This window comes from Hyperolius riggenbachi, chromosome 1 (genome assembly GCF_040937935.1).
Source record: "Hyperolius riggenbachi isolate aHypRig1 chromosome 1, aHypRig1.pri, whole genome shotgun sequence".
NCBI lineage: Eukaryota > Metazoa > Chordata > Amphibia > Anura > Hyperoliidae > Hyperolius > Hyperolius riggenbachi.
Genome location: NC_090646.1, coordinates 374,411,472 through 374,438,600, shown reverse-complemented (window position 1 = coordinate 374,438,600; position 27,129 = coordinate 374,411,472). Strand labels below are relative to the sequence as shown.

Here is a 27,129-nt window from a genome sequence, read left to right as displayed (position 1 = left end):
TGGAGTATCTATTTATACATTACCTGTCCTGAAGCAGCCTCCGCGCTGTGTCCATAACATCCGAGTGGCTCTCCATACACTCTACTGGCGCATAGGGTCTGACGTCGGCGCATAGCGTCTGGCGTATGCACCAGTGGCTTGTGCGGAGGCTGCCCGGAGGATTACAGACACCATGTGGAGGCTGCTACAGGACAGGTAACGTATAAATGCACACACCGGGCACATTACACATTGGGGGCAGCGGCAGAGCGGACTCAGCCGATTCCCTGAAGCGTTCACGTCCACGTTTGATGGGCCAAAGGCGTGTATACCGATAATGAACAAGCAGCAGTTTCAGAAGACAGGCTCCCTGACACAGGACAGGTAATGTATAAATGTGCATTTAATAAATGTATAAATGCACACATGTACATGCACATTTATACACTGGGGGAACAGCGCCAGGGGTTTCGTCGCTCGTCCCGATATTGCTCACCGTTACTGCCACACACCTGATCGATCATGACAGCACCACATGTTGCAGCTTCCCTGATCGGCATGCTCGGACCGATATTGGTCGCATCGTCAATAAGGCATGCACTTGGCAGCACCAATTTTCATCCAATTTGATTATAATAATGGAATCGGATGGTCGACCAGCCGCCAAGTCACCTGATGTATGGCCACCTTTACTCCCTTACTGCATGAAAAAGTGGGTTCTACCTGCAAAACATGTCACAAAGCGGAGTGTACTCCAATAAAGATTGTATCATTTTTCTCTAATTAGACCATTTGTGTCTTCTGTTGGGAGTGCCGCTCCCTCATTGTTCTTTGCATGGAGTGCATGAGTTGGAAAGAGATCAAGTAAGCCTCCTTCCCTTACCTGTGGTGCGGCTTGTGTGGGGCACAGTGGGTGAAGTGTTGAGAGACACGGGTGCTTGTGAAATCCATAGTGCTGGAATATAGATTTGAACTGATTGTACACACTTTCAATTACTGCCACCCAAATGGATCAGGATTCAATCCCTCGGGTGGGAGTTGGAGGCCAAGTGCTTTACAGACACTATCAGAATCAGAATCCAGTATAATCCCAGTCACAAAAAAATGATATATGCAGCTTGCTGTCAATGCAGTGGAAACCCTTCCTTGGAAAGAGACAAGTGCTTAGGAATGTTTACCACTCAAACAGGATGCTGACATCAACAGAGGTGGCAAGACCATTAATACTTTGGTGACATGTTCCACTTGGACAGTCCACTGTCACTTTCCCCTGGACTTAGTAAATTAAGGAGGAAACTTCTGTCTGGGGGCCAACAGAAAGCTGGCCTTCTCTGGACTGAACATCAACATTGTTTAACCCCTACCTGGGAAAAAGTGTAATTTAGTAATGAAATCTATCTTATCTATTTGCTGCAAATAATCAGTCCAGAATTTCTAAAGGCCCATACACACGTCGGATTTTTCCGAACGACGGGTCGTTTGAACGTCCCGTCGTTCAGTCGTCTGCATGCTAAATCGGGCGTTGTACAGTCCGTTGTTCGGGTGATAAGACTGATTTTGAGCGATCCGCCTGTCGGAACAGTGTGGAAATACCAAACAGCCATGAAATCTTATAAATATGTTTAAATCAAGGATGGCATGATCTAAGGTGCCTAATAAATTAGCAAAAGTCAGGGCCACACGCTATGCAAACTGCAGCAGCGCCCAATTTACCTAGGTGCCTCTGGCACAGAAATTAACTGTTTAACTGCTAGAAGCTTTAATCTCCTCCCTAGATCAGTGGAGATTTGCATGGTAGAACTTATTTCTCATCTCTATGAGGCTAGTTTATAAAACAAGATAAGAATGCGAGTGCCACTTTTGTAACGCCAGATTTACAATAGGGCGATACAATTTTGTTCTATGATGATCTTTGCCATAATCCCCATGTCGTAATAACTAATTTGGGAGACCATAGTGCCATTCACTTGTAGTGATGGATCTCTTGATATTGTTGGAAAATGTAGCAGTTAGCAACCGACTGACCTGCATTGTGGCCATGTACTACTACTTGTTAAATTAGCCGTCTGTGGCAAACACCACATTTCTCTAACGCAGCCTATGATGTGCTCTACTTTGAAAGTGGCAAATGTCATTTGGCGAGCTATGAACTGGTGACCAGGCTCACAGGTGATTTTCAATTTTGGCGCCAGATGTCTGCTGATATTGGTGATCACCTGACAGTGGTGATCTTTTTTGCTAATTAACATGTTTATAAATTTGGCGATCTTAAAGGTAACCTGAAGAGATAAGTATATTGAGGCTGCCATATTTATTTCCTTTTAACCACTTGATGACCCACCCTTTACCCCCCCTTAAGGACCAGCGCTGTTTTGAGTGATCTGTGCTGGGTGGGCTGTGCAGCCCCCAGCACAGATCAGGTTGCAGGCAGAGAGATCAGATCGCCCCCCTTTTTTCCCCCCTATGGGAATGATGTGCAGGGGGGGTCTGATCTCTCCTGCCTGCCTGGGTGTTGCGGGGGGGGGCACCTCAAAGCCCCCCTCCGCGGCGAAATCCTCCCCCTCCCTTTCCTACCTGGCCCCCCCGGCGATCGAGGCTGCACAGGACGCTATCCGTCCTGTGCAGCCAGTGACGGGACGTCCCCTGTCACATGGCGGCGATCCCCGGCCGCTGATTGGCCGGGGATCACCGATCTGCCTTACGGCGCTGCCGTACAATGTAAACAAAGCGGATTATTTCCGCTTGTGTTTACATTTAGCCTGCGAGCCGCCATCGGCGGCCCGCAGGCTATTCACGGAGCCCCCCGCCGTGATTTGACAGGAAGCAGCCGCTCGCGCGAGCGGCTGCTTCCTAATTAATCAGCCTGCCGCTGGCGACGCAGTACTGCGTCGCTGGTCTTGCAGCTGCCACTTTGCCGACGCACGTTATAAGCGTGCGGTCGGCAAGTGGTTAAACAATACCAGTTGCCTGGCAGTCCTGCTGATCTGTTTGGCGGCAGTAGTGTCTAAATCTTGGCAGAAAAAAAAAGCATGGAGCTAGTCTTGTCGAGTTTGACAATAACGTTAGAAACACCTGATCTGCTGCATGCTTGTTCAGGGTCTACAGCTAAAAGTATTATTTATTAAAGGCATATTAGTATTAGAGGCAGAGGATTAGCAGGATAGCCAGGCAACTGGTACAGCTTCAAAGAAAATAAATATGGAAGCCTCCATATACCCATCATTTTAGGTGTCCTTTAGACTGTAATAAAAAAAAAAAACCTCTCTGGGGGATACTTACCTTGGGAGGGAAGCCTTTGGATCCTAACTAGGCTCCTCTGTCCTCTGTAACTTGGGGAAATGCAGAGCTGGCTCCCCTGAAACCTCCTAGACAAGCGGCTTGCCAAGCGGCGCGATATTTACCTACCAAGATTTTGCGCAGGCACACTAGTGGCTCTTCATTCGGGGCTAAGGCGAAAATAGCCGAGCTCAATCATATCTGCTCTACTGGGCAAGAGTGAGTCCTTTGCACCTGCGCAGTAGAGCAAATACTATCGGGCTCGGCTATTTTCCCCTTAACCTGAACAAAGATCCTGTGCAGGATCGCGGTAGGTAAATATTGCCGCTGTTCGGGGAGTCGCAGTGCTGGATTGCTGGTACACCGGGGGATCGAAGAAGCCTCGTTAGGATCCAGAGGCCTCCCCCTCCTGAGGTAAGTATCCCCCAGAGGGTTTTTTTTGTTACAGGTTTTCTTTAATAGTGCCATTACCTCTTCAGGAATAGAGGAAGTTTTCTGGAAACCAAGCAGTTGCTCACTTTAAGAACAGGAGACTAATGGCCCATACTCACGGGCTACAATTGTCGCCGCAACACGCGCGTGTTGCGGCGACAGGTCACCCGTGAGTCTGAGGCGCAACACGGGCGCGTACCCCGAACCGTCGCTGCTGTCGCCAGCCGATTGGCGCGATCAATCGCCCGGCGACAGTTGCCGCCGCAACTTCGAAGCAACTGTTGCTAGTCCGCATGTGTATGCGGACTAGCGACAGCAACCTCTACACAGAACACGGCGCTTCCGGCGGTGGGGGGGAGGAACGACAGCGACAGCTTCCGTCGCACCGCTGATCCCTCTTCTGTATGTGTACGTGGAGGGACCTGGCGAGGAGCTGTCGCCGGCCTGTTGCACACGCGCTCACGTGTGCTAGCGACAGGCCACAAATGTAGCCCGTGAGTATGGACCATAAGAATGAGTACACCATCTGTATACTGGCCCCTTCACACCTTATAACTTTTTTCACACTGCTATACACAAAATATCATAAAGTAAACCTGTAAGGATAAAAACCTCCTCAGGGTGGTACTCACCTTAGGAGGGGGAGCTTTCGAATCCTAAAGAGGCTTCCCTAGTCACCCCTCCCAGACCCCTTCCACCAGCAGTCACCGCTGCACTCAAGTGCAGTAACAACATTCAGATGGGTTACGGTGAAAAAAGCCAAGACTGATCGGGTCTGTTTTACTGCGCAGGTGTGAGGTGCCTGCACAGTGGAGTGGACCCGATCAGGCTCAGCTATTTCCGCTTGAGCCCATGGAAAGCCGTTACTGTGCGTGCTGATGACAAGCACCGGCAATCGGATTTTCGGGGGTCCCAGCACTGAATCCCCTCTGCTGATGAGGAGGACGGGGAAGCCTCTTTAGGGTCCAGAGGCTTCATTAAAGGGGACCTAAACAGAGAGATATGGATGTTTCCTTCTAAACAATACCAGTTGCATGGCAGTCCTGCTGATCTCTGGCTGTAGTAGTGGCTGAATCACACACCTAAAACAAGCATGTAGCTAATACAGTCTGACTTCAGTCAGAGCACCTGATCTGCATGCTTGTACAGGGGCTGTGGCTAAAAGTATTAGAGACGCAGGATCAGCAGGAGAGTCTGGCAACTGGTATTATTTTAAAAGGAAAAATCCTTATCCTTCTCAGTTTAGGTTCCCTTTAACTAAACCCCCCGCGTGGACGAGACAATACCTGCAAAGGGAACATTTCTTTTCTCTTCAGCCACACTGTAATTTGTGACGGACATCAGTAACTCAAAATTGTATTTTATGGATACAGGGCCTTCTAAACAATAAATGTGCCATGACTTGGCATCATATTGGGATACAGGTGGCAGAAGGGCATGAGTAGTGATTGTTATGTGACTCATCCAGTAAAGTCCTATGACATGGCTTGTACACCATCTCCATTTGTTGAAATCCACATTTGTGCCAATAAATCAGAGCTGTCCTTTGAGCAGTCCTATTGTCAGTCTCTGAACTGCTAATTAGATGACGCCTGGTGCCTAATCCCAGTTTCTCTGCTAGGTCATCTCATTCACCAGCACAACAATGCTCCTTGTGAATAATCACTCCCTGCAGACAATGGAATAAAAGATGACACAGAGTGAAGGTTTGCTCATATTGAGCCGGTGCCTGACTACATGCAAAGCAAATGGGCAGTACTGAATCTTCACAGGATAGCAGAAAAGTGCTCATCTCTTAAGAATTCTCGTCTAAACAAAACCTTTTCTGTACTTTCTAATAGCAACAATATTGTAACTTCATCCCGGAGTGTTTTCTTAAATCATAGACGGAGTGGGGAAGGGATCAAACAACTAGCCACCCTGAATTTGAATTTGCCTTGTTGACTTGCCATTGACTTCCTATATGTCTATGGAAGAGTGCTTGATAAAGGGTATCAGACCGAAAAATGTCTATAAAAGGACAGGTGTCAAACACAAGGTTCGGGTGCCGAATGCTCCCCTCATTACTTCTTTATGTGACCCTCAAAAGCTTCAAGTGTAGTACACTGCCTCCCCATCCAGAGGAGCACCTTGATGACATTGTTTCTGAAACATTGGTAGCTTGAGCTGGGTTGCAGTAATCACCCATGAGATACCCCCAACGAAATCAGTACGTGTCCCCCTCCTTGGATCCAACCCCCTACACACACACGCACACACGCACGCACGCACGCACGCACGCACGCACGCACGCACGCACGCACGCACACACACACACACACACACACACACACACACACACGTACGTACACACAGACACACACGTACGTACACACAGACACACACGGCAGAGTAGGGGAGTGATGTAATATATAACTGCTCTAATGATGCATTGTGTCTTCATAGCAATCACATGCTCTGTGCTTCCATACCTAATCACATGACATTCCTCGGGAACCAGAGGCACGCAGCATTGAGCATGTGGCTGTCAGGAAGATCAGAAGAGACCTAAAGAAGCGCTGGAGCAGCTAAATATAAGACTGCTCTACTGGGCTATTCTGCAGAAGCGGGAGGAGCAGGCCCCCATGGTCGCTATAGTTACGCCACTTAGTCTAAATCTAGTAAATGTGGAATCTTAATAAACAATTTGGCCTGCTACTTTGATTACAGTATGTTTTAGATTTCAGCCCCTTATGTGATTGATTTTGACACCCCTTGTCTAGAGCCATTGCCTAACTATCTGATCCATGCAATAACATTGGCTATTGATCAAGATATGTATTAGATACAGTAGATATGCCTCAGCTGTAAAACTGGCATGTTCAAGCACAAATAAATAACTTATGTTTATTACACTAAGGAGTTCCAGATCATTTGTATTAAGTTTCAAATACACTGAGGAAACTGTCTGCAAAAATAAATTTAAATGAAACCTAATGTGAACCAAAACTTTCAAGCCAACTACATTTTGTGGCAAAGTATTTACTAGAGATAACGTTAGCGTGCCCATAGACTTATCGATTTCTCCTGCCCAGGGGGACAATTATATTAGCAGCAGTTCCATAGATTAGATATTATGCTTAAATATATGGGTAGTATGTGACAGGGACAGATTTCTCAATGATCTGATGGGGATCTATCTTTTGGCCAAACCTGGTGCCCCTTTATAAGTGTATGGGCCCCTTCAGAGCTGCTCCTCGCCTTTGGGGTCCCTCCCATTCCTTCCCAATTAGAATATTCAACTGCACAAGTTGTGCATGAGCACATACTTCACTGGACATGCACAAGTCTATGAACATTTTTCCTGACATTTCTATCAGGAAACAGGTTTGTAAACCATCCCTTCAAGATGTAACAAGTAAAAAAAGAAAAAAGAAAGAATAAATGTGAATACTGCATACCACAGAAAACCAGCTATGAAACACTACTCGGAAAAGGATTGTACCTTCTATAATACAGATGGAAATCACATTTTTCCTTTTTTAAACTGTAAGCTGTACATTCCCATAAACAAGTCGCAAATCCTGTTAAATGTAAGAGGTTTTCTACATTGACATTCTAGCTAAAAACTTTTAGCAGAGCTTGTATTTTGCTTTTCACTTACATAAGCTAAGCGTCTTTAAACAAAAAAAAAAACAAAAAAAAAAAAAAGGGATGAGGAAACAGTATGTCAAAGTGGAAAGTACAAAACTGCTCCTAAACAAGGGAAGTGGTTAGTGGTAGTACACTATAATCTATGAAACGTCATTGTAAAATGAAATTGAATCAGTTGAAAACATTTTTAAGGACTTTTTTTTTCACATCACTAAGGCCCCATTCACACTTAAAGGAGTTGTCAGGCAAACATTAAGAAAATAAGCGCTACTTACCGGGGGGCTTCCTCTAGCCCCAAGCTCCCAGCACGTCCCTCGCCGCAGCGCAAAACGGCAGCGATTACAGCCGGCGTTTTGCGGGAGTTATGCTACCGCGATTACACATGGAGAAGATCACTGGACACTGCTGCGATTTTTCCGCGGTCGCGTTAAGCGATTTTATAGCACTGAAACGCGATCGCCAGGAAATCGCCTGCAAATGGTGCAGACTACGTGTTTGCTTTTGGCAATTTGCGTTAATCGCCGGCGATTAATGCAAATTGCCCAAGTAAGAACGGGCCCATAGGGTTTTATAGAATCGGCGCTTTAAAAAGCGCTTGCGTTTGAGTGTTTTGGTGAAATCGCCGGCAAAACGCTGTAGCGTGAATGGGCCCTTAATGTGGTGCGTTGCGACCCATTTGCAAAAAGCTCTCCCCGTTTTTTTTTTTAACCCAATGCAACACTGGCTGATTTCTGTATTGGGCAATGGGGAATCATTGTGGCAGCTCCAATCGGTCTCATACTGTGACTGGCACTGCACTAACTTCTCTCTTCACCTCTCCTCTCTGGCTGGCTCAGTGGCACAGGCAAAAGCTGAGTACCCCCCAGGACACACTATGAGGCTCCTCCCATCCACAGATGACACACTATTAGCAGTCTTTACAAAGTCAGAAAACTGCCATGGCAGTTTTTCAGAAAGGGGGTGTTGCTATCCAACAAACCCTGGATTTTATGGTACATGTGGTCATTTTTTTGTAATTTTTCTCTGCCACTCTGTTATAACTTCTGCTGCCTGTGTGGATACTCTAGGTTTTACTTTTATACCTGGAGATCTGCTTTAATGTTGGGTCAGCTGAAAGAACTGCCAGACAGAAATTTGCAGAGGTAAAAAAAACAAACAAAAAAACCTGTCTTCTCAATCCCTTCACGCCACTGTAATATACATTTGTGTTTCTGCAGCACATATCCTGTTTTGCAGAAATGGAGATTATGTTCTATCCCTGCGCCTTTGACATCTTTGCTCTGGAATTGCACAGTTATGTAGGTAATACATATATTTTTAATTAGGTTTAATTTATTTAGTGCTGTTTCAATTGAGGAACTAGGGAATTGCTTCACCTTCTTCAGAAATGCATCTGATTGCGTTGTGAGACCACAGTATTACTGCATGCAGGGTTTGCTCATCATTTTAAGAGATATGATATGTACTGACATCAGGGCTGGTCCTAAACTTTTTGCTGCCTGAGGCAAAATTGTGAGGATCCCCTCCCTCCTGATTTGGAATGCTCGCACCAGCATCTGACAATTTACTCTGATTCATTTAATTCAAATGAAACACTGCTGCTCTCCTGCCTCCCCCTTCTCACTCACTGTCAGACTCCTCACACAGCACTACAAGCTGATTTTCCCCAATGACGACCTCTTCAACTCGCTCACAGTATAAAAATGTTGCCCCTGTAATCTCTGCGCCTGATGCAAATGTTTCACCTTGCTTCATGAAAGAACCGGTCCTGTGTACTGTACTTTGTTAACGCTAATCAGTCACATCCTACATAGAAATGATTGTATTTACTCAAGTCAAAAAGTCAATGTACAAAATAGAATAATACATATTGGCAGATCCCATTTTAGTATGCTGGAGTCCGCATATTTTTGATTTGAGGTTCTTCCCCGCAACATCATTGTAATCTACATTTCAGAAAATGTTAGTAGAAAAATGTAAAGAGGTAAAACACTTACCTAAAACAATGACAACAGTTTTCAGAAGGCTCATCATGGTGTCACGGTTTCTCCTTGGCCCAGAGCTGTGTCTCGACATTCTCATAGTCCTTTGCCGAACATACACAAATATATGTGCATAGAGAACCACCATGACCACAAAGGTAACCAAGTTGAAAATAGCCCAGAAAACCAAGTAGGAATCGCTGTAGAGAGGAGCCATGTTGGAGCAGTGCTCAAGGTCGCAGATACAATTCCATCCGACGCTTGGTATTGCTCCCATCACAATAGCCATTGTCCAGATAACAACTATGACCACGACCACCCTCCTGTTGCTCATCCGGGTATGCAGCTGCATTCGGAATACTGTAATGTGTCTTTCGATGGCAATTGCCAGCAAATTGGCTACAGAGGCCGTCAAGCTAGTGTCGATTAGACCCTGCCGAAGCAGCCAGGTGCTCACAGTTAGTCTTCTAGTGTTAGGACCCGTATTGAACATTAGGTAAAAGTACGCTAGTCCTGCAAAGAAGTCTGCAGCGGCCAAGTTTGCCATTAGATAATAAATAGGAAAGTGAAAGCGACGGTTGACATAAATAGCCACCATAACCAATAGGTTAGCTAACATGATGAATATACACACAGTAATCCCAAGTCCCATCACCAGTTTGTTTACAGTGTGCCATTCTGTGGCTAGAGGCTTTCCACTCCGGTTGTAGAAAAAGGTTATTGTTTCGTTGTAGTAACACTGGCGTTCACTTGCAGAAGAAGTCTGGTTAAAAAGAAAAAGATTTACAGTTTTAGTGAATATTTCAGGTAAGAATGTTCAAAGTGACTGAAGTAAACTTGGTTAATATAGGCTGAGCACATAATTTTGGAATAAAATGATCAGTGAAAACAGACCAACAAAACTATATTTTGTTCGAGAACTGTAGTCAGGTGAGGCAATACTGTTGCTAGAGATATACTGTAGTCAAAAGGTAATACTTTTGCCATAGCTATAGCCAGGAGAGATAATACTGTTGCCAAAAGCATCAGTAGCAAGTCCCCCAGTGTCAGCAGTAAGCCCCTCCTCCGACCTTCGTCCTCAAATATGATGATGGATAGCTTCACTGAGCAAAACACACCCACTTTATTCTCAGTGCTCCAGTCTCTGGAATTGCTAAAACCCTATAGACATGCAGTTTTCACTTTAGGCAACATCTGATTGTATAGTTTATAATCATACATTCACTTAATATTACCCATATTTACTTCAGAGTTAGAAAAGTCAAAACTTCAAAGATAATATATATATCAAAAACACATGTTGTTCAGTAACCTCATAGACTGCTTGGATACGTTTTTATATTAAACTAGTTTAAGTTCATGATCCTATTTATATACCAGCTTTATGCAAACCTTGCTTAACTGCACACACTGGCAACACTTAGGGCCTGAGCCCACTAACGCAGTTGTGTCCCCTTCTGTCCGCTTTTCAGCATCTGTAACATTGATGTTGCTGAAAAGTGGACACAACTGCGCACAACTGTGTTAGAGGAAGGCTGCAGCGTGAGAAAAACTGACTATTACATTACACAGCATTTTCAATCTACCAACATACAGTAGGTTTGTTTATTGGAGAAGCAAGTGGAATTATGACTTTTGACTGTTCTGCAATACCACAAAAGATCAAAGCACCACTGTGCTTGTGGCTTCTAATTTGTGCCAATGGCATAAATTTAGAGGAATGAATACAAACAGTGCACTGTAGTTAACATTTAACCAAAAAGTAGAATTTACTGGCTTCAACATCAGCTTTGCTGACCCCAACCACCGTTCTCTCAGGAGGTAGTCAGGTAAATTCAAGTTGTGTCCTTATCACTCCTTTTAGGTATGACAGCAATAACAACAACTTCCTTCAGGTACAGCCTATACACTGTGTCATCTAACGCAGGAGCAGATCATGAACTTACCCTCTGTACTCCTTGTGAAGCTGTCAGTCACGCGTTTCATAAAGGATAAGTGGGTTGGGGTGGGGGCAGCATTAAGCCATAGTTCTGCTCAAGTTTGCCCATATATTTAAGCGGTGACTTACAAATACAGAAACACTAGTATTCAGAAAATAATTAGAATGATGCCTCTTTGAAACATAGAGATATACCTTACAACAAAAATTAATATACATTGTACTGCAAAAACTTTTTTTTAATGCAAAGTCCAGTCAAAACTCATGGGTCCTCCCTTTTAAGGTATGTATTTTTTACCCTCTTTATGACGGATTTTTCATCTGCTAGCCCGTGGTGAGCACAGTACACTCAGTAGTCAGGACACTACCCTGGTTACTATGATGTCACTAAAATATACCTCCAGGCAACAAGTTAAAAAGGACCACTACAGCAAAAAAGAGTAAGCAGTTAAAATCTGACAGAACTGACGGGTTTTGGACTAGTCCATCTCCCTAACAGCAGTAAGGCTTAGCAACTATCATTCAGGGAATGCTTTTAAAAACAAAGAAAGCCCTGAGTCCTCCATGAAGAGATGGACTAGTCCAAAAACTGCTTACTTTTTTCACTATAGTGGTCCTAATAAATGAGTTCAATAGGAGCTCCAAGCTTCCACCACACATAATTTCTTACCACTATGGAACATTGGTGAAAGAATTTTGTTAATAGTCATGAAAAATTAAAGGCCCTTTCATACTGGGGATAGCAAAGCGGTAAATTTATCACAACGCGTTCCCGGGCTATGAAAGTCTATGGGGGAGTTCACACTCCACACATTGCGGTACGCTGCACCAGAAGTGCCTTAATGCGCTTCCAAAGTTACGTTACCGTGCGGCTCCTGTGGCAATCTGCGTCAGACAGGAAGTCATGCAAGTCTATGGCAATGCTCCTGTCCTTTAAAAAATGGCTTCAGTTTTCAGTGGCGCGCATGCACGGAAGCGTATTTTAGAAATACGCTTCTGCACATGTCATTGATTGCCCAACAGGAAGTGAGTGTCACTTCAGGTTGGCTGAATGCCAGACAGGGATTACTGCGTAATAACACAGTAATCTCTGAAGGCCTGTTTTTGGCGGTGCCGCCAAACTCGTGTGCTGTGAGCCGGCCTAAGAAAATGCATCTGTCTCACAGCACACGCTTAGCTACCAGCAAGCCATGACAACCAAGACGGTCTCAATTCCACTTACCATATAAAGAAAAAAAGTGTATTATCATTTCTCTGTTGCTTAAATGCTATGTCCAAACGTAGTGAATTAACCACAAAAACATTAGATGACTAATCCAAATAGGATTAAATTGTTTCTAGAAAGCAATTGTGCTGTAGTTCAAACGTTTTAACAAAGCTTATGCATGCAAAGTTATTTATGGTAAATGGTACATAATTACAAAGAAAAAAAAAATATACAACCAAAATACATGTTTTTTAACACAACATCCATGCCAAGGGTTCCAAAAATGTTATTCAGTATTTATTTAGAGAGTATATTTTGATGGATTTTTGCACACTAGAATTAGAAGTATTAAAGGGAACCTAAACTGAACACTAAATATAATTAAATACAGGGTGGTGCTGAATAATAGTGTTTCCAGCTGGTTATGGCTTCCAATGTGAGTACACATGTTCCAGACACGTGGTAATTTGGGCGCAGGTAATTTGCCCTAAGTAATATAACAAATACAGTATGTTCTTCTACCGATTTTTTTCTTTTGCCCATGGAATTTGGCGTCCAGCTATTGCGTTCACTCAAATTGCGGGAATTTTATAGTTCTTCCACCTAATGAAGATTACGGCCTATGGCAGCAACCAAATCAGGCACAGTACGGCACCTCGTGGGTGTGGAAACAACCTGACTCCATACCTCCCAACTTTTTGGGATGAGAAAGAGGGACACATAAGCCACACCACTGCCACGCCCCTGACCACACCCCTAGTCACACATACCATAAAGATTTCATAAGAAAAATAGGTTTTATAATTTAAACCACAATGGTCCTTTCTATCCTGGTTCATTTTCTTTCATATTAACATTTTAAAATTAGTAATATATCAATTTAAAGAATGGGAATAAAGTTTAGAGGCAATTAAACACATTTTTCAGATATATATATATATATATATATATATATATATATATATTTACAAAGAAAGAGGGACAAAGTCCTGAAAGAGGGACAAATGAGGAGGAAAGAGGGACAGAGGGACAGGGCTCCCAAAGATACTGTCCCTCCAAAAGAGGGACAGTTGTGAGCTATGTGACTCATCCAATGTGCCCTCCTGTATCCCATTCGAGCAAATCATTTTCTGACAGTGCACCGGAAGATCACTATGGCCGTGATTAAGCACATTTGTAATGTAGGCAAGAATGAACTGCCTATGAAAGCACTTGTCCACAAGTAGTACATATACACTTGTATACATGCACTGGGCATGAATACGTGCATGCCCAGTACATATGTGTTCGCTCACAGCTGCAATTACTCAGAGGATTCCACTGCCTGGGCAGTCAAATAATAAAACTGTACTGTCATAGGGAACATAGAGCCAAATTAATCCATGCCATGCACTGATGAGGATCAAACAATCCGAAACAGTCTGTATGCATGTTGGATTATTATGGCTCTGTACAATTTAACAAGCTGACACATCATTGCATTCCAGCGGTTCTGGAGGTGTGTTTAGCTTCTAAGGGTACAATGGTTAATTTGCATATATTCAGCAGTGGTGCCTGGGAGACATCTCGAGCTCACTCCAACCTGAATTATCGCAAATTCTTTCTGTTTTAGGAAAGCAAATTTTTGTTTGTCATAGGGAACGAAAGGGACAATGGAGACTGAGGAGAGCAGTATGTGTTTGCAAATACTTATAAGAATATCGCAGATTATTTGCTTTTATATTTATTTTACGGTTCAGGTAACCTGCAGTTTCATTGGAGAGTATTTTCTTATCATGTTTAGCAACAATGTGACTGGATGATCTAGCTGAACACTTTGGTTGCTGCAGGATAAATATATCCATTCCCAGATTTTTTTTTTTTAAGTTTTTAATGTTTGCGATCCTTGTTCATTCTACAAAGTGAACAAACAGACACTCTAATTTAGGTTCAAGCGCTCTTTGTGATCAAACAAGATCCGGTCTAAGTGCAGAAATATTCCCTTTAGTAAAAGGCTAGCGGGTAGAATGTATGCTAACTATAGATGTGGCATCTAAAGATACACAGGCGTGGAAGGTAAGAAAACCACAACAGACCAGAGTGCTACAAGGAACAGTTATTATTAACTGCCTTGCAAAAGTTCACATAAACCAAAAAAGGCTGTAAAGCTCCCCATCATCCTTTATTTTAATACATTAATTGTTTCCATATACAAAACTAAGTCATTTTAAAGAGGTGCAGAATTACTTGTGAGAAGGCTTTGACATGCATGATGTCATTAGTATCATAGAGTTGTCAGAACATGCAGGGCATCACAGCTTGCTGCATATGATGTTATGTAGATGTAGACCAGTCTGTATGCCCATGTCCATCTCTACCACTGCCAAAATACATACAATGGGCACAACTGTCAGAACTGTCCAAAGAAGCAATGTAAGTAGGTGGACTTCTGAACACTGCTGAATTATGTGTTAGGGGGCACCATGCTGCCTAATTGTTGTGTTCATCTGCCTGCCTAATTATAAGCTAAGCAGCAATTGTTGTGGAAAAGGTCTATTTTGTTAACCTGCTGGCGTTCAATTTCCCCAGGATTTCTGTGCAAAAAGTGATAAAATTAATTTGTATAACTTTTTTTTCCTGTAACTTGCCAAAATGTGTCAAGCAAGGGTCTAGTATACAGTGCAGGAGAGTATTGAGGTGTATGCACGTTTACACTGTTCACAGCATGTTTCGTATGGACGGATAATCTGTCAATACCAACCTCATATAGCGGTTTGTACGGCAACTAGTGACATACAGTACGGTATATATTTTATATTTTTTATTGAAAGGAGAGTGGGATTCATCCAAAGTTTTGCTGAGCAACCTTTCAGTCACACTGTTGCTATGAGCATGTAGATTTGGCTTCTCAAGGATCCAACATCACCATGCTCACTTTTTGGCATACAGTCCGCTGCACATTTTTACTTTCTTGGTGCCTCAGCTCTTCCAGGATCCTAGCAATGTCCCTGGCAATGGATCCGACAAACCAATACTGGATTTTAATTGCAGTTCCTGCAGCTTGGCACTTCCCATTCTGAAGAGGACAACAGCCTATTTCCACCCAAAACTATCACAAATTATCATTTTGAGTGACAGTTATCTGGAATCTGTACTTGGCTTTACAACAAATGCTCCTTTAGTCAAGAATAATTTTACAATTTGTGACTCTTCTTCAAAATACAGTATTGGCTAATAGTGTACTTTCACTGATCACGCATGTGCCTGAGCCCTCCAAGGTGCTAAAACAGACTAGTGCACTAAATACAGTTTTTGCCAAGAGTGTATTTTTACTGACCACAAGGCATGTGTCAAAGCTCTACAGTGTTAAACCATAGACTACTGCACGGAAGCAAGAAATGTGGGTGCCTCCATAGACCACAATATTAATTGCAGCTATAGCGCTTACCCAGTGGACAATTTGAGTGCCAGAGGTGTCAGGTACAGCCAAAGCGACAGAGGTTGCAGAGGGACCGGAGGAGACAGTGCCGCAGATAGCAGCAGGGGGGGTAAGTTATTGGGTGAAATGTTAGCTGCAGGTGGGGCGAGGCCTTTTAGGCCTCTTTTACACTATACACTGAAAAACTGATGATTTAACGGTGGGTTAGTGTGAGTGGAAGGGTAGGAAGAGCAATAGTAAAACATCAATAAAATTACCGATATTCTAATGTCTGCAGTATCCAGAGTCAATAGTAAAATATCAGAAGTATTGCAGCTGTACCCGGCACCCGAATTTCCAGATGCCCTTTTCTCGTATATGCTACTGCTCCATCTTACTAGTCAATCATCATGTACGCTGAATCCCTCTGTGAGTACTTTGGCTAGAAAGGTTCAGAAAATGCCTATGATTTTCACCTTTCTGCATCAATTGATAAGCTTTTCATGCCCCTCCTTTCAGACAAATAAGCAGCTTGTGTCACAGTATAATCTAAGGCCTGTGGCTCACTGGCAGTGCTTTTGCCTTGTCAATTACCAGCGATCGACAAAGCGCTGCAACAGTGAAACCCTATGGGGGTAATTCCACTTGCAGCGTTGCAATCGCAAAGCAGCATTTTGAGGGTGATCCCTTACTGATCAAATCCAATGGATGCAGATCCAAATGGGCATTCTCTCTGGGAATCGTATTTAAAATCGTGGGACATCCTCAATTCAGAAAAACGCAGGTATTTTGTGATTTCCAAAAATTGCTGCCAGTGGGCCACAGGTTTTAAGAATATCCAGATGGATGTTATTTAGAAAACACCTGATTTTTTTTAAAACACCCTGAAGTTCATTCAATACAAAACTGCAGTGGTCACTTTCACTTTGTTATTTATAAGAAGAAGAATCAGTCTTTAGTAATACATGACATGATTCTTTGTTTATAACATAGAATGGAAGAGGCTGTGCATCCATATGGGGTATGACAGTTATTCTGTTTGTTCCACAACTGTCCTGATATACAGATCTGTTTAGGTGTAACCTTCATATGAATTGACGTTTGCAGTGAGCTGTGATTCCTTGTAACATCCCAGTAATAAATATACATGTGGTATTCATCATCTGTTGACTTAGTAATAGACTCTTCATAAACACTGCAGGACAAAGCACGAGAGGCCCTGAAAGCTCAATTACAAAACCATCTGCAGCACACTTTGAGCCAGGCTCTGAGCTCTTCTCTGAAGCTTGCAATCATGAAGCCTGCATGTATAGAATTACAATGAAACCTTTGTATAAGCAACATTGTAATCTTAAGAATCTGTCACAATTCACCAATCATTCATTACTGAAAATGAAGGAAAAGAACACTATTGATCCTGCCCAGTACATCTAGAAGAATAGAGACGGCACACTGACCTTACCCAGTATAACTAGGAGATTTGAGAAGGTACACTGACCTTACCCAGTACAGCTAGGAAAATTGAGAAGGCACACTGACCTTACCCAGTACAGCTAGGAGAATTGAGAGGGCACACTGACCTTACCCAGTACAGCTAGGAGAATTGAGAAGGCACACTGACCTTGCCCAGTACAGCTAGGAGAATTGAGAAGGCACACTGACCTTACCTAGTACAACTAGGAGAATTGAGAAGGCACACTGACCTTACCTAGTACAACTAGGAGAATTGAGAAGGCGCACTGACCTTACCCAGTACAGATAGAAGAATTGAGAAGGCACACTGACCTTACCCAGTTTACAGCTAGGAGAATTGAGAAGGCACACTGACCTTACCCAGTACAACTAGGAGAATTGAGAGGGCACACTGACCTTACCCAGTACAGCTAGGAGAATTGAGAAGGCACACTGACCTTGCCCAGTACAGCTAGGAGAATTGAGAAGGCACACTGACCTTACCTAGTACAACTAGGAGAATTGAGAAGGCACACTGACCTTACCTAGTACAACTAGGAGAATTGAGAAGGCGCACTGACCTTACCCAGTACAGATAGAAGAATTGAGAAGGCACACTGACCTTACCCAGTTTACAGCTAGGAGAATTGAGAAGGCACACTGACCTTACCCAGTACAACTAGGAGAATTGAGAGGGCACACTGTCCCTGCCCAGTACAGCTACGAGAATTCAGAAGGCACACTGACCTTACCCACTACAGCTAGGAGAATTGAGAGGGCACACTGTCCCTGCCCAGTACAACTATGAGAATTGAGAGGGCACACTGACCTTACCCAGTACAGCTAGGAGAATTGAGAAGGCACACTGACCTTACCCAGTACAGCTAGGAGAATTGAGAGGGCACACTGACACTGCCCAGCACAGCTGTGAGAATTGAGAACACACAATCCCACCATTCTGTGCACAACATGGCTGACAAATAAGCAGCCATTGTCTAATGCAAGTACCTGTTCCACAAAATGTTTCTGTTATAAAAGCATATCCATAGAGGCAACCTTGACAATTGCCTGAGGACCTCAAGCACTGCCAGGACCCCCCCCCCCCTCCCCCAAGTCTCACCCCAACTACATAGTGGTAAGCAGCTTTTGGCAACATAAGGAATCATCTGTCTGGGTCGGCATGCTCCTTCATTACTCCATGCACTCCCGTCTTCATCTTTTCAGTGACCTGACCAGCAGCATGTTGTTACATAATAATAGGAGCCAGGTCATAGAGGAGAGAAACCCCGGCAAGGATGAAGACGAAGTAATGGAGAACTCCAGATGAGTAGTATATAGCTGGGTGGAGACAAAGGGGGTGGGGGATTTCCCAGAAATAAAAAGGGGCCTCTACCCTAATTCTGCTTATTTGGGGGGGGGGGGGGGGGATCAGGTTAATTTTGCCCCTGGGGACCCATTGTCACTAGACCCGCCCTCTCGATCCTTTTGCAAAGTGGTGTTTTGATTACAGTACTGTAATTGAGAAAAACAGGTCTGAAAATCTAACTGTGAATTATTGTTGTTCGATTATTATTCTTAGTTTCAGATAGAATGAGGAAGATTTAAAACCTGTGGCTATAATTATGCCTCTGAGCAGTGGTGTAGCTAGAGATCACGAGGCCCTTAGATGGAGGCACTCTTAAGCAATGCCATCTGCCCTTACCCTATGGATAAATACAAAAAGGTTTTGGATCAGCACCCATCCAACGTAGAGAGAAACGTGTGCCCAAGCTTATGGCGTTCCACACCACTGGAGCCGTCAATTCAGTAAGTCCACATGGAGCAGGCACCAGCGATGAAAAAAGTCATCTCTTTATTGATCACATGGATTAAAATCAGCAGTGATATTACAACGACAGACCGCTGTTTCGAGCCATAGGGCTCTTTATCAAGTTGTCAAAAAAACTGCAATACAAACAATCACCTTCCACCATTCCTTATATACACAAGTAGCACCAATCGGTGGTCAGTGTTTGAATCAACGAATCACAGTGCATAAACAGCATGGAGGATCTGATGGGGAACTGTGTGATACACCAAAATGCACACCCCTTCAGATCAGACCACTCCCACAGAATATGAATATGGTAAAAAAAAGTACTTAAAATTCTCACCTATTGTAAACAAAATATTCTCCAGCTTCCCTGACTTCATGACTGAACATGGGGAGAGCCTCCAGCCCGCCGCGCGGTTTGCAAGATAAAAAACGCCGTTTTCGCCAGCTCCAGCCAATCAAAATGTGACTAGTGTCAACCAATGAGAGGCCCCTATGTCTCCAAGCGGCGACCAATCCGCTTCAACATACGCATCAGCCAATGGGCTATGCGTACGTCACAACGCGTCACACGCGGCGGTCAATCCGCATAGACCTGCGGCCAGACCAATAGGCAACGCGTATAAAACGACGCTTGGGCGGCGACGACCAATCCGCATGTACATGCGGGCCAGCCAATAAACAATGCGTACATCAAGACAAATCAAAGGAGGCGGCCAATCCACAGTCATCAGCAGCGCATATACTATAAACAATGCGTACTACGTGACGCAACACAAAACTGGCCAATAAATATAAATGACCATTCATGCGTTCCTGAGGACTGCATAGTAAACAAAGAGAGAACCGCCTCCTCAAAATAAAGCAGCCAATTGATTTCACATTGGCTGCTCAGACAACCATATATGGTGACCAGATACTCTCCCCACCTCCAGCAGAGTAGAAGCCAGGAATCTAGATCAGGAAAAACTAGGAAAAACCCATGTTCTCTTACTGTGTTATTAAATTTTTTTGACTCAAACACCACACACCGTCTACTACATCAATTGATAAAAATTCCCTTGTAATCAATATAGAGACAAACAAGCCACATGGATCTTAACAATTTCAAATGCAGAAGGACAGATTATAATCTAAGTTTAAACTTCCATTCCCCAGAACACCCAATTTTTTAATCCAGAACGCTTCACGTCTGGATAGCTCTTTATCACGATCCCTCCCCCCTCCCCACCCCATTGGGACCCCATCGATTATTTGGACTCTCAATTGTGAGACATTGTGGCCCGCCTCTACAAAATGTCTGGCCACAGCTTGAGTGTTATCCCTATTTCTGATGGTGGATTTTTTGCTCCATCTGGGAACGGATCTTTAATAAAGCATCTTTTGATGCCATGTTGCACATGATCAACACAATACATCATGAGTTGCCAGCCCTTGATGTGAAAATCCTTGAGATTACTGGTCAGTTGAGATCCTTGCTCCCAGACGAGGAGCTGAAATCTTTCTCAGAAAATCTGGAGAAGAAGTTGGATGCTTATAAAAATTGTCAGTTGAGGAGACAAAGAGGTCCAAATTTAATCGTGACGTATCTGACTACCAAACAGGTTACGTATATTCTTGGCAGAAACTGGTTCCTGCTAACTCCAGACGACCAAGAGTGAAACCGAGAATTCCTAGAGGTGGTAGGCCTGGTTCTGGCAACTCCGTTCCTGATTCATCTGATACGGATTTTTTACCGGAATCGAGGGGTTCATCCCCTCAAGGAGGAAACGTAGAGGCGGGGCTAGGTACCAGCGCCAAAGGAACCGTCAAAAAAGGCTTGAACAGTCAAATGACCTTACGCCAGAGGAAGTAAATCCAACACAGAGATTAGTTGTGAACATCTCTGGACAGCCATTATCTATTGCTGAGGAGAAAGTATTGAATTATGGCCTAGGGTTCAGTCCAACGAACCAACCAGATTTTTTCCAGCTCGAGCAGGAACTTTTCCGATTTTATAGGAACATCAGGCTTAAAGCTTTTTTCAGTACCTTACCATGTTTTCCATCTGAGGCACAGCAGAAACTTGATGAGAGACTTACACTGTCTTCTAGTGGGTTGCGCTCAAAGAGTTCCTTTATGCCTCCAGCGAATGCATTGGTGGATCTTTTTGTGTCCAAGGTCAATGAGAAAGTGAGGGACATTGAAGTACAGTCCACACACGACAAAGTGTCTTCTAATCTAACAAAAACCGAGTTGAGGACTCTAAAAGCTTTAGAACAGGGATGTCAAACCGGTCCTACGAGGGCTGAGGTCCTCACACATTTTTGAAACAGCTCAGTTTAACTGGTGGGTCTGAATCAGGAAAGGTGTGGTCCATCAGGTAGAACACATTCCCCTCTTTCTCAGTCCATCCTAAACACTGGCATGGATCCGGCCCTCCAGGCCTGGAGTTCGACACCTGTGCTTTAGAATCTAGGAAGGACATTGTTATCCGCCCCGCGGACAAAGGCGGGGCAGTAGTAATACTCGATGCTGAATACTATCGAAATGAGATTTTAGGTCAATTAGCCCAGACAGCAGTATACAGTAAGGTAGATAGGGATCCTGTTGGGAAGGTTTCAAGTAGAATTAAAGCATTAATTGAAAAGGCTCTGGGTGATGACATAATTGATGACAAGTTGGCGAAATTTTTGATCAAGGAACATCCAGTCACCCCTGGTTTTTATACGCTACCTAAGATTCACAAGAATCTGGAGTCCCCGCCGGGCCAACCAATTGTGTCCGGCGTGGACTCCATTTTCGTTCCGTTAGCACAGTATCTTGATAGGGTGCTACAGCCGATTGTGATGGGCTTGGAGTCTTATCTCCGAGATACTTCCTGTTTTCTTGACAAGTTGAGAGGAGTTGGAGACATCGATGGGGACATACTCTTGGTCACATTGGATGTCGAGAGCCTCTACACCTCCATCCCACACGATGGGGGTGTAGAGGCTATTGATTGGTACCTTATGACTCACCTCGATCTTTCAAACAAACAGAGGATCTTTCTTCTTGAATTGTTGAGAATTGTGTTGTATTGTAACTACTTCAGGTTTGAGGACAGTTTTTACATTCAGCAGTGGGGAACGGCGATGGGGTCCAACGTGGCCCCGTCCTACGCAAATTTATTTATGGGTTTGTTTGAGGAGTCATTTGTTTATACCGATGTGCTGTTCCGCCAGCATGCTAAATGCTGGTGGAGGTACATCGACGACATTTTTTGTTTGTGGGCGGGGCCACATTCGACCCTGGATGCCTTTTTGAGTTCCCTCTCTGAGCGATGTCCTACAATACGACTCACAGCACATGTTGATCTACGGAGTGTCTCTTTTTTAGACACAGTAGTTTATAGAGAAGGTCCTAGGTTGAGTACGGATTTATATGTTAAGATCACTGACAGGAATTCAATTTTGCACTACTCCAGTTTTCATCCCACTCAGATTAAAAAATCCATACCAGGAGGATCCCCAGCTAATCAGTCCCCCAGGTGCCGCCACCGATCGGCGTTACGCGGTCCAGGGGGTGCCACTTTGCAGCCGCCTATTGGTAGTGGGGGTCAGCAAGTGGTTAACTGAAGTTCTGTAAGTACCAAACTGTGTTGCGTATTAAACTAATCCTTATGATAATACACTATGGAGCGCTCCTTTTTTATCTAGACAAGTCATAATTCAGACTGGATCTATGCAGGCTTGTCCCTCTCTCCAATAATCTTTTTCTTAAGTATGGAACCATTTCCGAGAAGAAGGAAATTGAATATTAAAGAATAACCACAATGACATATACCCTGTTTCTCCCCCCAAAAAAGACCTACCCGAAAATAAGTCCTAGCATGATCTCTCAGGATGCTTAAAATACAAGTCCTACTTCAAATTTTAAGCCCTAATTACAGTTCATAAAACAGTCAATGTAAATAGTGTCCAGTCAGCTATAATATTCATGTAAAAGAAAAAAAAAGTAGAATTAATTGGCAAAAGAATGCAGTAGGACAAAAAGACCTTTTACCTAGGAAATCAGACACCCCCAAAAAAGTTGTACTCAGAAGAACTCACGTGACCCAAAATAATAAGGCGGGTTTCACACTGTGAGTTGGCGTCAACGTTGCAGTGCGGCATGCCAACCACACCAGCAAAAACAGGCCTTCAGGGAATAACACGTTGCTATGCGGTATTCCCTGTTTGTATCTGGCCAAGCCGGAAGGGACGCTCACTTCCTGCCGGCAAAGCGATGACGTGCACGGAAGCATATTGCAAAAAATATGCTTCCGTGCATGCGCAACACATAAAACCTGTGGTGGGTTTTCACACTGACACGCATCGCCATAGACTTACATGACTTCTGGTCCGCCAAACGTTGACACAGATATGCACGCTAACGTAGTTTTAGAAGCGCCAGATTGAGGACTACTAGCGCATTGCAGGAAATATGAATTTGCCCATACACTTTCATTAAACTAGCGTTAAACTGTCGCAAATTGCTGCAACACAACGCTACAGTGTGAAAGGGCGCACAGAGTTGGCAAATGTAGATTGTTGTACAGCCACAAAAAAATGAATGATAGCATTCCAAATGAGAAGACACAAACACACTTTTAAAAAGTTGATTTTTTTAAAGGCCCACTATCGCGCAAATGCTAAAATTTAAGATACATGTAAACACATACAAATGAGAAGTACGTTTTGTCCAGTGTAAAAAGTTATAAAATTACTTTTTTCTTATGCTGCCGTCACTTACAGCAGGTACTAGAAATCTGACAGAGCTGACAGGTTTTGGACTAGCCCATCTTCTCAAGAGGAATTCTCAGGGTTTTCTTTATTTTAAAAAGCACTTAATAAATGGCAGTTGCTCCGTCCAACTGCCCAAAAAAGTGTGCAGCGAGCAGGGAGGCTGGGCAGCATCTTTATATAAATCATTTGCAGAGAGTGGCTTTATAAATGATACAGACCATGTTGAGAATCCTCCATGAGGAGATGGACTAGTCAAAAACCTGTTGGTAATGTCAAATTTCTACTAACTACTGTGACAGCAGCATAGGAAAAAAAGTAATTTATGGTTCATTTTACTGTGGAAGATACATACTTATTTGTATGTGTTTACATGTATTTTAAATGTTATCATTTTTGCGATAGTGGTCCTTTAAATAAAGAATAAATGAATATTTTTCATAGAAAAATAAGACATTCCCTGAAAATAAACCCCAAGGAATCTTTTGGAGCAAAGATAAGAGCCTGTCTAATTTTTATGGAAACACGGTAGTAAAGTGTTATACATTTATTCAGGATACCAATTTTAAGTTGTTTGCCCCAAAGCACTCTGGGAGACCAGTTGTTTTCACTCACTTCACAGAAAGTTGTTCTCTATAGCATTTTTGTAAGAGGGCTTTTTGGTCCATTGTAGCCCCTTACACACTCCTAGGAGTTCTGGTTCGCCATAAGCTTGCTGTGTACTCTGTAACTTCACAGAAAGGGAAATAAACATTCCATAGAAATGTGTGATTTAGCTTGCCAGCAGGAAAGATACCACCATCTGTGATAAATTCAGTGACAAATCGGGGTGAGGAAATATTTTACAATCGGTAAAGGCTGGGTAAGTAATGTATAAAGGAATATTGTAACAAATAAGTAATTGTGTTGATTAAGCTATATTGAGTAAAAGCTCCCCCTTATAAGAACAGGGAGAAAAAGAACATAAAATATCTATAAGCAGATGACCTACTGTTTTATGTAATCTACCTGGTAACCAAACGTTTAAATATCTGAAAAGGATTAACTGTACCATGGCGCTGTACAAAGTAAGAAACAAACATGAGGTACAAAATACAGACAATGGTGTACACAATATGCAAAATAAAGAACTGATACAAAATACAGAATCGCCACAAAGTACAGAATTGGTAATAACAGTGACAAACTTAATATGAATAATTGTGTAACAAATTCCAAGACACAAAAAGGTGATAAAGCTCTGATACAACTAATTAGGAAAACAAAAACTCAGGGTATTATATGTAAAGAAAACCCAAAGTGAGAGAGATATGGAGGCTGCCAACTTTATTTCCTTGTAAACAACTCCATTTGCCAGGAAGCCCTTTTGATCTTCTAGTAGAAGTACTGTCTGAGACAAAACCCTGGAACAAGCATATGGCTAAGCCAGTAAAAGCTGAGTCAGCTGAGTCAGAGCACCTGATCTACATACTGTATGCTTGTTCAGGGTCTATGGCTAAATGTATTAGGATCAGGACAACTGGAATTGTTTAAAAGGAAATAAATATGGCAGCCTCCATATACCTCTCACCTCAGGGTCTCTTTAAACATGTACCAGGTAGAGCTAGCGGTTTTCAACAGTCTATTTTAAAAATATAAAGTTATTAAAATATTTGGGAATTTGACATTTTCAAGTTAATCTGTAAGGTTTTCCTAGTAGATCTAGAAAAACATTTACTGTAGTGGGACAGGCATGTAGTGAGCTCGTTTAGATGCATAAATGTGATTATGATCAATGCCTCTTACCAATTAAGATCAACGATATATATTTTAATGAAACACAGACATTGCTAAGAAGGTTTGTATGAAAGGAAAGAACAGCAAGGTTTGGGTTGGGCACCTTGATTGCTGATAAGGAAAGCTGGGGCACATTTTTCCCAACATTACTTATTGCTAAGCTGCAGATCCTTTGACAGATATTGATTGGTGTCAGAATGAGGATTATAAAAGATGGATAGATCTCGAAAATTCTCTAAAGTCATCTACATTCAAAAATATTGTATGGGGGCAGACTAGGCACAGGAAAAGAGATAATAGCAAGATCCTATCAAAATATAAAAATAGCTAAAGATGCATTCATAAAACCATTGTTTGTAAATATTTGCAGTATGATCTATGCAATACCTTCACTCAGGTTGAATGAGTGAAAATTATTCTGATAGTAGACAGACAAATAACATTTATAAAGTGCTTTTCTCCTGGGGGACTCAAAGCGACAGAGCTGCAGTTACTAGTACGCGCTCTAAAGACCGTAGCAGTGTTAGAGAGTCTTGCCCAAGGTCTCCTCACTGAATAGGTCAAAGCTGGGCCCGCGTGCGCTGTTACACCGGCCCGCCGACAAGTGTCCGGATCCCCCTCCCTCCCTGCAGAGTTGCAAGCAGGCAGCGGGGGATTTCCGTTCTCAACTCTGCAGGGAGGGAGGAGGGTTGAAATGTAAAGAATGCGGCCCGTGGTCTGCAGCTAAACAGGAAGAGCTGAGTTTTGAACCCAGATGTCCTGTGTTAGCTTAATCAGTACACTATCCAGTCATGACGTAGTTATAGCGCATAAGATTTAACAGTTAGGCCTTGTTCACATTGCGCTCGGCTCGTGTGTCCGTCCACGTTGGGCTGTTTTTGAGGCGTCCCCCCCCGATTCCCGGCACTTGGGTGGGTGATTCGCTTTTGTGCTTAGCGGTTTTCAAAGCATTTTTTTCTGATCGGTTTTGTAATTCACTCCCTGACGCAAGTCAGGAAGTGAACTCTTTGACCCGGAAAAGAAATGCAATTTATTCTTAAAAAACGCGAACGCAATCGCTACACAAAGCGATTTTTTGAGCGTTTTGCATTTCTCCTATACTTTCCATTAAGCGTAATCGCCTCAAAAACGGTACACACACCGCTTTGCTAGCCGCACAGCGCACGATCCACTCCAATGTGAACCTTCTCATAGGACATTCATTGTCCACGCGGTGGAGGGGCGTTTTTAAAAAACACACGCCGGCGAAAAAAAAAGCCGAAAACCCCTGCAGCAACAAGCCCTTAAGTTTTGATGCGCTGTACTTATAAACATGCAAGGGTATACAGAATTGTTTTTAAAGAGGAACTCCAGTGAAAATAATAAAGTGTAATAATAAGTGTGAAAGTAATAAAGTGCTTCATTTTAACAATAATTATGTATAAGCGATTTAGTCAGTGTTTGCCCATTGTAAAATCTTTCCTCTCCCTGATTTACATTCTGATATTTATCATATGGTGAC

General features: G+C 43.1%; 1 protein-coding gene across 7 annotated transcripts in view; it reads right to left on the bottom strand.

The window, feature by feature from the left end:
* Positions 1–27,129, bottom strand: part of LPAR1 (lysophosphatidic acid receptor 1) — a 178,569-nt gene that overhangs the window by 24,383 nt on the left and 127,057 nt on the right. For all 7 annotated transcript variants that reach the window (XM_068234334.1, XM_068234335.1, XM_068234336.1 and 4 more), the window contains one exon: positions 9,318–10,065. In XM_068234334.1, coding sequence (XP_068090435.1) covers positions 9,318–10,065 — 748 coding nt within the window. The remainder of the gene's footprint in view (positions 1–9,317; positions 10,066–27,129) is intronic.